At 57.0% G+C, this 11093-nt stretch overlaps 1 protein-coding gene across 1 annotated transcript; it reads left to right on the forward strand.

The window, feature by feature from the left end:
- Nucleotides 1-4765: 4765 nt before the first annotated feature.
- Nucleotides 4766-8931, forward strand: LOC134154313 (P2X purinoceptor 2-like; the record flags this gene model as incomplete). Its single annotated transcript, XM_062601067.1, has 6 exons — nucleotides 4766-4848; nucleotides 5125-5205; nucleotides 6810-6948; nucleotides 7960-8250; nucleotides 8647-8712; nucleotides 8784-8931. Coding segments are annotated over 6 exons (750 nt in total), but the record flags the coding sequence as incomplete, so codon positions are not given.
- Nucleotides 8932-11093: the final 2162 nt, after the last annotated feature.

Raw genomic sequence — 11093 nt, forward strand, 5'->3', positions numbered from 1 at the left:
TGGAGCCACCATACTGATACAGCTGCTTCCCATCTCAGGTCTTCTCTAACAGCTCTGACAAAACCACCAACAGAAGCACTGGAGCTGTATTTTTCTCCTACCAACCCAAGAAGATGGTCGGTCACAAGGCCTCTCAGCTGACTGGGGGACCCTTCAAGTCAAACCTGCCCTTGTCTCTGGGACCTCGGCCACTAGTTTACTCAAGACCCCGCTTGCCAGTGTGCAGCTTCCAAGTCCATACTCGCCTTCTCGGTAGCAATGTAGAAATACGGCTTATAGGGCAGGGCCACCCAGGAGAAATCAAAACCGGTGAACATTGCGCGACCCCGCAGCCAAGGTGAGAAAGCAACCCAACGGTTCCCAACGGAAGCAACGGGCACCGCGCTGCCCTTGCTGTGCTTTGCTGGCATTTCTGCGCCACACACACATCCCTGCATCTCTGCAGCACCCACCTTGGCCCCCAAGGGTCCCAGGTGGACCCAGAGTAGGGCAGACAGCGCTGCTGCCTTGTGGGTGATGCCTGGGGCCCAGAACAGCCAAACCGGTGGGGGCAGGCAGGACGCCCAGCCCGGGCACCAGCGCTGCGCTGGAGGAACGGGATGCACCTCGAAGCAGCTCCCATCCTCCGGGATGAAGTAGTCCACAGCGCTCACCAGCCGCCGGTCCTCGCCCAGCACCTCCGTCTGCACATGCACATGGCCTGTTACGACACACGACCCCCCCGCCCCCTCCCACCCCAGTCCTACCGGGTGCCTGTCGGTGACACCTCCCCTGCCCCAGTCCTACTGGGTGTCTATTGGTGACACCTCCCCTCACACCCAGGTCCTACCGGGTGCCTGTCGGAGACATCTCCCCCTCCCGTCGGTGACATTCGCCCCCCGTCCTACAAGGTGCATGTCGGTGACCCCCCCATCGTTGTCCCCCCTAGTCCTACCAGGTGCCTGTGGGTGACACCCCCCGCCGGTGACATCCCCCCCCGGCCCAGTCCTACCGGGTGCATGTGGATGAGCCAGCCCGTGCGCTCGCCAGGCTCCGTGGGCCGCTCGAAGCCGAACAGTGTGTCCAGCCGCTCCGTGCGCTGCGAGCGCTCCAGGCGCTTGAGGGAGGACAGCGAGGAGCCATCGTCCCTGCAGGACGCCGCGCCGCCAGCCGCCGCCCAGTCCCCGCCGCGACCCCCCCCCCCTCCCGCTGCCGCCTGGCCCCAGTGCTCACTGCCCCCCCCCCCAGCCGCCGCCGCCGCCGCCGCCGCCGCCGCCCAGTCCCCGCCACGACCCACCACCCCCTCCCCCCACACACACACCTCCCGCTGCCGCCTGGCCCCAGTGCTCACTGCCCCCCCCAGCCGCCGCCGCCGCCGCCGCCCGGCTCCGCGCCGCCCCGCAGCACCATCCCGCCGCGGCCGGAGCAGCCCCGCGCGCTGCCCCCACCCCCCGCGAGCGGGAAGCCTGCCAGCCCCGCCTCCCCAGGGAGAGCACCAATCAGAGAGCGGCACCGCAGCCAATGGTCGCTCTCTTCCTCGACCTCTGCCCCGCAGCACGGCGGCTGCGCTGGCCACGCCCCTCGCGGCACCTTCCCGGGCAGGCCCCGCCCCCGCCCCGGCTGCCGCTGCCGCGCACGCGCCTGCGCGGCGGCGCCCGGCGCGGCCCGACCCGGCCCGGCCCGGCGCGGCCTGTCGTGGGGCGGCGGCGCTGCGCGGGAAGCGGCTGCTGCTCCCGAAGCGGCGCCGTCGCGGGGGCAGTTGCGGACCGGCGCCGCCGTCTTGGCCGCCTCTCCAGGTAGCCCTCCGGCTGCGAGGGAGCTGGGAGCCGGCTGCGCCCCCGAGGAGCCCTGGCCGGCCTTGAGGCGCGTGCCGGGCTCCTTGGGCCGTGCGAGTCTTCCTGCCTGGAGGCCGGACGGGCTGCGGGGAGCCGTCGGGGGCCGAGGCGCAGCGTGCGAGCTCCGTCCTTGCTGCGCTTTGGCGGGGCGGGCTGAAGCCCTGGCGGGCTGCGCGGAGCAGGCCTGGCATGGGCTCGGCGAGCCTGGCCCGCCCCGTCTCGCTGAGGTGCCGTCCGGCCGTTCAGGGCGCGGGAGGGAGCTGGCCGCTGAAGCTGGCTGGTTTGCAGTGAAACATCAAGCAGCACTGCGGTCAGTCTGTGGAGTCACTGCCTGGGAGAAGAGAAGAGGGGCAGGTGCTCTGCAGGGACCCTAAAAAAAATGTCTCAGACGTCGGAAAACTGCACTGTGGAGGTCGTGCACAGGCAGCGCTTTCTGCACGGCTGTACGAACCGTGTGTTTGGGGTTTTAAGCATATGCAGTGTGGAAATCGGGAGGCTCCTGGGAAGTTTCCTTCTGGGCCCCAGCCAGCTGCGAGCCGGCACTGCCAGCTTGAGCAGCCCGGATTGCGTTGTCCTTCCGTGGTGCTCGGGCGGTGTTGGGAGCACGTAGGAAGCACCGCTGCCTTTTGCCCAGGCTGTGCTCTGTCAGCGGCCCCTTGGGCACAGCCCCTGCTACTAAAGCAAGCCTCTTCTGTGTTGGCCGTTGCTAAGGCTTTTGTAAATAAACTAGGAGGAGCACACTGCTTTTTTGAATTTCCTTGTTTGTATTCAGTTGAACTTCTTGAACTGGATCCTTTCTAATGACCCAATACTAGTATTATTTTAATAAGAGTGTAAATTACCAAAGTTGTTTTTTTTTTCCAGATATGAATGTCATCATTATAAGATAGATGGGATGTGCAGGGTTTGTGCTTCCTCATTATAGTTAAATAAGCAAATATTAAAGAAAAATGTGGGGAGAAAACAGGTAGTTAACATAAATCTGATTTTAACCAAAACTGTGACCACTGAGTTGCTGAGGACTTGTCAGTGGGGGATGTTTTGGAAGGAAGGGCACTTTCTTTCTCCCTCCCCAAACTGTACTGCCAGCCATCTGTTGATAATTATTGTCCAGTCTCTGCTGAGAACTTGTGATAGTTAATATTTCCTCACCGCTTGAACAAATAAGCGATAATCACTGCAAGGTACTTGACCACAGGAGTAGAAAGATGAATAGCGTGGAAGAGTCAGTGTATACCTTGGTTTGTGAAAACAGCTCAGTTTTCTATAAGTGATTATGACAAATTCAAATTCTTGACGACTTGGAGAATGAGTACATTGAGTTACATAGTATCTCTGGAAAAAGTAAGTTAAAAGATCAAAATTATCAAAAATCTTAAAAATTCCCCATTCCTGTTTGTTTCGTATTATTTTTAATTTACATTATCCTTTCTCAGAGGAAATATTGAATGTTTATAGCTAAGCTGGGGATAGCTCACTTCATTGCAATGTTTATTCTCTTAACCTGTCAAATCTTTATAGTTTTATTGAGCCCTATGTAACAGGAGAGCAGAAATCATTCACTCTGGTTTAAAAATGGCCTCTGAAACTGTCCAAAATCATTGTTGTGATTTTGTTTTTCTTTTTTCAGTTATGTTAATAATACATACTAATAGGCTATGCCTTTAGTTCAAAGACCTGTAGGTTTACAAATAACAGCTCTTTCAACTTTGTAATACTCTTGATGTGATAGCTTCTAAGTTTGTCTAAGAGTGGTCTGGGAATTTTTTTTTTTTTTTTTTTTGAGGCTTCACAGTTGGACTTTTTCTATCTCTACAGTGACAATCTCTGTGTTTTTTCCTAACACGTAAAACTCAAGATTTTAAAAACTTATTTCTGGACCCACAGAAAACTTAAGATCTTAGCTCTTTGAAAACTCACTCCCTTTCAAAATGCCACAGAGTACGTTTTGCTGATAGCAAGAAAAATGTGTGTTGCTATTGAAATGGCTTTGGGTAATTTGATCAAAATGTCATCAGGCCTGATCCATTTGAGTGTATACTTTATGCTTATTTTTTGGTTATTAACTTTCCTTTTCTTCATAGGTTTCAGTAGGTACAAGTCCTTGATGGCTTGCAGCACCTTTTCCAGAGGAAATGAACTGGGCAGCGCTGGTGTGCCCCGGTGGGCATGAGAAGCGTCTCAGGGCTCCTGGGACCTCAGAGGCCTGCCCTGAGGTGAGGTGGGCCTTGGGAAGAGGAATGGAGAGGATGGCGGGTTACAGACATGTGTGGAGCTGCCAGCAGAGACCCCAGGACAGACAGTGCGGAGCTGCACGTGGACGTGATGTTGGTGCCTGTAGCTCTCCTCTGCCGCTACCAGTTTGTGGCAGGGATCCCCCTGCCTGCCTTGGCCTGGGCACTGTTTGGGGGCTGCTGAGTGAGGGATCACGGGAGGGGAGATGTGTGGAGACTGAGCGGAGCTTGCTGGCGGATGCAGAGACGTGGGGAATGCTAGTGAGCACAGCTGCCCCTGGCTCAGTTCCCATGCAAGGAAATGGAGAAGAGGGTTGACTGTCTACTCCGGAGGACACACCAAGGAAAGCCATGCTAGAGTAGGGCCACCGCAGGCACGCTTAACGGCTGCTTACCCCAGGCAGCTTGCAAGGGCTGGCACCCATGCAGAGATGGGGAAGCACATGGGGTGCCCCGTCCCCTCTGCAGCCACAGCGTAGGACTACCAGGTGCATGTCCTGTTCTCACCATGTCCCCCATGACCCTGCAGGGGCTAACAGTTTGCAGTGCTGTATGCAGCTGCGACCATGACTGCACCCCTGGCGACATGGACATGTTGGGCCACAGAGAGCTGGGCATGTGCAGGGACAAGTGATCTGTGCAGCACTGCGCACTGGGCAGGATCCCATTTGCCAGGAAGTTCAGCGTTGTGTGTTCGTCCTCACAGGGCAGAAGACAGGGCGCTGCGTGCCCAGTGCTGGCGGCACCGAGAAGAGCTCTGAAATGCTGGCTTGGTGTCCAGCAGAGGAAGCGAGTGTCGGGTACGGGCCCCAAAGATGGGTCGTGGCACTGGGGAGGAGAGTCCTCTGCTAGGATGGAACAGGCACCAAAAGGCTGGCCCATCTTCGAGGTCCTGTCGGACACCAGGGGATGCTCTGGGCGGGACACCTCTGAGGGTGCTCTTGAGAGGTTTGGCCCCTTCAGCAACAGGCCATGGCCTAGGGAGGCGGTGCCATGGCACAGGGATGGCCTTGCACAGGCCATGCCAACAGGGACCATTTTGCTCCCGAAGCCATAGTACTTAGGTCTCTCCACAGTGAGTCCCTGGCGAAGATGGCACCACAGTTCCCCATCCTTATCAAGAGGAACATCCACTTCCCCTGCTTCGGCTTCTCCAAGGATGTCCATGTGGAAGAGATCAATGTGGGGCCTAGGGATGGAGCAAGTAGACCAGTGGGTACCCAGGCTGCCATGTGTGTACAGGGTATAGAACAAAGTGGAGAGCAATATAGGTGATGCTAAGCAGCTGAGTGCAGGTCAGGCCCTGCTGCTGGGACCAGGACAGCCTTGCTGCAGCAGCAGTGCTTTGTAGTCAGGTCTTTGGCATAGTGGGGAGAAGGGGGCCACCCTGGCCCTGCACTTGCATGTGTGTTGTCTGAGTGTGTGTGTGTGGAGTGCAGCCAGATGCCTTCCTGAAAGTGCAATGGTGGATAGCACAGCCATTTCCCGTAACAATTAGGTACCAGAGGAATGAGTGTTCACTGACAGCAGGGAGATGTGGTTGAAATATGTGGACAAGCCTGAAGGATGGAGAGGCAGGAGTGGAGCTGTGCAGGAGCAGTGCCATTTGGCAGCTGGAGGAGATGCCGGCTTTTCACAGGGGATCCCTGTTCCTAAGTTGCTCCCAGAATGACGGAGGTTGGAAGCACCTCTGGAGATTGCCTAGTTCAACAGCTGCTTAAAGCGGGGTCACCTATAACAGGTTGCTCTAGGCCAAGCCAACTCGGGTTTTTGGTATCTCTGAGGATAGAGACTCTCTAACCTCTCTGGGCAACTTGGTGCAGTGTTTGATCACCCTCACTGTAAAAAAAATGTTTGTTCTTAAGTTCAAACACAATTACTGTATTTCAGTTTATGCCCATTGCCTCTCATATGATCACGGGGCACCACTGAGAAGAGCCTGGCTCCATCCTCTTTACTCTTACCCATCAGGTATTTGTACACATTGATAAGATGCCCCTGAGCCTTCTCTTCTCCAGACTTAACAGTCCCATTTCTCTCAGCCTCTCCTTGCATGAGAGATGCTTCTAGTTCCTTCATCATTATTGCTGGACTTGCTCCAGTAGGTCCATGTCTTTCTTGTACTGGTGAGACCACACCCACACACAGCACTCCAGCTGTGGCCTCACCAGTGCTGAGGAGAGGGCAGTAATCACCTCCCTCAACCTGCTGGGACAGGATGTTTTTTTGGTGCTCAGCTGCTGTCTCTGTGATACGGAGTTCTCAACCCTTACTCCATCCATCTATCCTTCACTCTTGCTTGCCCCTGCCTCCACTGAGGAAGGTGGTGATGATGAGGATGGTAATTATTGAGAAAGAAGGAGCAGGAATGCTCACACTGGTGGGTAGATATGGGGCATGTGGCCTTGCAAAGGGAGCGGCTGAAGTCTTTGGGAACAAGAATCCCTTTGAAAATGCCAGCATCTCGCCAGGTAACTACCCCCGGGTTCCTCCTCTTCCTGCTCTCCACCCTCCTGCTGTGCAGGCCATCCCCTAGTCAGTCATGTGCATTTCTGAGTGCCTGCATACATCCACGTCTGGTATGTAGTTCTCCTAGGAAATCCCTTCACCGTTCATCAGCTGGAACCATCAGTGATGGCATGGATACCAATGAGCAGAGCTGGGGTTTAATGTTTCGTTTGGGTGCTTCACGGTATTAGGAAGAAAATTCAGGAGTATTGGTGTGCTGCTCTATGCCATGGCTCTGGCTTTGTCTCCCCAGGGGCAACATTCAAGCTGCTGAGAGCAGTTACTTGAAAAGCTGCACCTTCAACACCATCTCTGCCCTTTGCTGCCCCATCTTCAAGCGGAGCTTCATCGTGGAGCAGGCAGGAGAGAACTTAAGGGAGCTGGCAGAGAAGGTGTCATGTCCTGGGAGGATGGTCCTCCCAGAGGGCCCAAGGTCTTGCTGGCTGGGCACAGGGCGTTCCTTCAGCACCTGCTCTAGTGCTTGGCTCCACGGGATCATCACTCACACACTGGCACTGTTGAGACTCAGAGGCAGCTGGAGGCAGGTCCCTGGCCCTGCTGCCCTGCCAGCATGCTGCAGGGGCTAGCTGGGATGAGCTGAGGGCAGTGGCAGCTTAGCCAGCCTCAACAGCTCGGAGCACAGCACATTCACTGCAGCCCCTGAGCAGTCCTTTCTGCCCACCTTGCGCATGCAGAGCCCTGCAAGGCTCCCAGGCCCAGGGTCTCTCTTACGAGGCCCCTGTGCAGAGGCTGGAGAGCAGGAGGCCAGCTGGCAGCAAAGCATAGACTGCAGGTGTGCCTGTATCACTGCCAGGACTGGCAAGTTTGCTCGCCCAGTGGTGGGGACTCATTCCCAAAGTGTGTGAATGAGTCTGGAGACATTGCCAGGGGAGGGCAGTGCACCCAGCATTTGGTCTCCAGCCCCATCCGGCCCTGCTGCCTCTGCTGCCCTTTTGGGAGTAGATAATTCCCATCCAGGGAAGGAACTCAGCACTGTTCCATCCTCCCTCCAGGTTCTGCATCCCCTGCTCAGCCCCAGCACCCTCAAGACCCTAGAGGCCCCCCACTCTGCATCTGGGAATGCTCCCTGATGCCTAGCCATGCTCCCAACTCAGCTGGAAAGCCCACTGCTGGGGCAGAGCTCCCCTGGGTAAGCAGCCTTGCAAGCAGTGCTGCTGGCTTCCCTGGCAGGGCCGTGTGCCCCAGTATGGTGGCATTCCTGGCCTTTCCCAGCGGGTGATGAGGATGACAGCTGTGCTAACGCCTGAGTGGGGTAAATGCCCTGCTTGCTTGCTGGCTTATCATGCCCATGGCCAAGCTGTGTGCACAGTAGTGCTGTGCCCTGGGGTCACTGTGTCCATGGTGTGCTGGTGCTGTGCTAGGCCTGCTGGTTTCTGCTGCAGGGTGGGGTGGTCATCAACTGGAACTGTAACCTGGGCCTGCCTGAAACCGACTGCAACCCCCACTACTCCTTCCACCGCCCCGATCCCAAGACCACTGTCCCAGGCAGTGGCACTTGCAGTCCTGCATCCTCCTCCTGCCCTCCCTGGTCCTGCTGTGGCTGGTCCCCATCACTGGGCCCTTCTACCTGTCTCCCCAGGAGGTCTGCGAAGTATTACAAATGGAACGGGACCCACACACAAGTGTTGATCAAGGCCTGTGGGATCCATATTGATGTCATCGTGCAGGGCCAGGTAGGATTTTGCATGGTCCATGTGCTACTGGGGTGCATATGTGCATAATATGCTGCCGTGGTGCTAGGACCGTCCTGGAAAAGCAGCTCTTCTCCACTGCTGCCTCAGAGCTGGGATGAACACAGCCAGGCCTCTTCTGCTCAGCCTTGCAGAGGAATGGGGGAATCCCAGGTGCCTCAAATTAGAACCTTTGGCAAAGTGTGCAAAGTGTGCTGGAAGGAAATGCAAGACCTCACAGTGTGCGCTGCTGCTTGGGTAGGTTGTCCACACTGTGGCTTGGGCAGAGGGAGGTCTCTGCTCAGTCTCATTCCTTGTGCCCAACCCAGAGTGAATGCAGGCCCAGGCAGGAGGCAACCTGGGCTGGGCAGCGATTGCTGATCCCATCCTTTCTGCCAGGCAGGGAAGTTTAGCCTGATCCCCACTGTCATCAACCTGGCCGTGGCTCTGACCTCGCTGGGAATGGTGAGTATTGGTGCCGGGGGCTCGGCCCAGCTGCGCACTCCCAGCACTGACCTCCCTCTCTCACCTTCCAGGGCTCCTTCCTCTGGGACTGGATCCTGCTGAGCTGCATGAACAAGGACCAGGTGTACAGCAGCAGGAAATTTGAGCAGGCACCACCCTAGATCCTGGCCCTGGAGGTTTGGTCCTCTGGGACAGAGCAGTGGCCACGCTGCCAGCAAGGCAGGGCAGGGTGCCTGGGCATGGCTGCAGGCTGGGCAGCAGCATGTGGCTGGGGCTGCCAGGGCATCTGGCCCCTCCAGCCATCTCTCACCCCCGCGGCAGGCTGAAGGTGCCTCAGAGGCTGCTCCACGACATACAGCACCTCAGGGCTCTCCAGCCTCCAGAGAGTCTGTCCCGCAGGGACCGACCGCTTGTCCCTCCCCCACCACGTACAACCACAGCTGGAAGGAGCCACTGTGCCAGGCAGCAATAACACTTCCTCTGTCCGGGCCCTGCTCGACTCTGAGCTACCTGCTTTTCCCACGCGATGCTCCCTGTGCCTGGCCAGGATGCACCGGGCACCTTGCCGGCTGCTGCTGCTGGCCACCAAGAGCCACGGCCCCCTCCCTTCCCTCAGCCATGCTTCAAGCAGCTCCAGGCAGGTCCTGCCCCATGGCTGCCAGCTGCTGTGAGAGGCTGGGGGTCAAGAAAAGCCCCAGTGGCAGGGCAGACCCGTGGTGCCCTGGCTGGCTCCTGTGGGGGCTTTCAGGAGCTTTTGCTCTGGAGCAGAAGGCAGTGCCTGACTACTGGCTCTGCTTCAGCACACCGGGAATGGGCATTACCATTTTCTGGCTGGCTTGGAGCGCTGGCAGCCCCATCCTGGAGCAGCTCCTGGCTGCGGGCACCCAGGGTCCTGGGGGCAGGGGTGGGCACATCTCGAGTAGGCCTGCCCTGCTCATCCCCTGTGCCCCTGCAAAGCTGCCACAGATGGAGCTGCAGCAGTGGTGGTGGCCCTGGAGCCGTACTGAGGACTAGAGCAAGTCCTGCACTAGCCAAGCAGCCAGTACCCAATAAACTGCAACCACCCAGCCTTGCTGCCTGGAGCCTGATTGCTGCAGCATGTGCTGGGGGGAGGGGGAGGGTGACAGTGCAGCGTCATGGCTAGCGGGGTGAGAGATGGACATGTGCATCGTTCTACCCTCCACCCTAAAAGCTGCACCCTGCTGCAGTGCCAGGGCACGGATGCTCTTGCCCCGGAGCCCGGGTGGTAGGGAACATGAGTACAAGCACCTGCTTGCCCTGCACTGCAGCAGTAGGGGAGGAGGACAAGTCACCCCCAACCCCTGCCAGCGTGGTGCATGGACCTCTGCCAACACCAACCCTGCCCTGAGGCTGCAGCTCTCTGAGCCTATGCCCAAAAGCAATTCACAGCAGGTACCTGGCAGTAACTCACCCAGGCATAACCTGATTATTTTCTGGCTCTCAGGTTACAGCAGCTCAGCTCAGCACATCCTCCCCCAGCATAGCTCAGCCCAGGCAGAAGTTTGGGGGAAAGGGGTCTTGTCACACCGGGCAAGGGAAGACCCCAAGCCATGTCTTGAAGGCTCTCCCACAGGCTGGAGGGTGGGGATGCAGATGGAGGACATGCCAGGGGTACAGGCAGGGGACTTCTGGTGCACCAAAACCTCCTCTTGCTCCCCTTGCTGGGCTGGGGAGCATCTTCCTCCTTTGACTTGGGGTGCAATTGCTCACAGGAACAAGGTAATACCATTGCAAGAGGAGTCTACCTTGTCCTCATTCCAAGAAGAGGACCTGGCTTCTCTAGGACCAAAGAGCAACTCTGAGCAGGCAAACCTATGGGAAGGGCTTGGGGGAAGGAGCCAGCCTCTCACTGTAGAGCAGCAGGATGAAGGCAAGTGCCTGCCCCCACCTCCAGCAGCTCATTGCCCTGAGGAGAGCAGGAGCAATGATGCAGGGCTGAGAGGAGCTGCCTGGCGCAGGTTGAAGCCACTGGAGGCTCCGCTGGACCAAACCTTAACTCAATTGCACAACGCAGTGATTGCATTAGGGCCAGGTTTCTCTGCCCGTCCAGGCCAGCTCATTTCCTCCAACTCTAATATCAAGAAAACAAACACATAGGTACAGCCCCCTCAACCCCCCTTTCAGCAGTACTAGATGGAGGGAGGGCATAGCGAAGGACAGGACCACTTGCCCCATAACCCAGTGCTAATAGAAACAGGTATACTATAGAAGTGAAAAAACAAAGCTCAGAAAAATATTTTCAATACAGGTATGTGTGGAGGGCATTGAATAAAAATTTGTATATATATATATGTATATACACACACACACACACACACACACACACATATATAAAAGGAAGTGTCAGAAGTAGCTGAACA

Source organism: Rhea pennata, unplaced genomic scaffold, assembly GCF_028389875.1.
Source record: "Rhea pennata isolate bPtePen1 unplaced genomic scaffold, bPtePen1.pri scaffold_23_1, whole genome shotgun sequence".
Taxonomy (NCBI): Eukaryota; Metazoa; Chordata; class Aves; order Rheiformes; family Rheidae; genus Rhea; species Rhea pennata.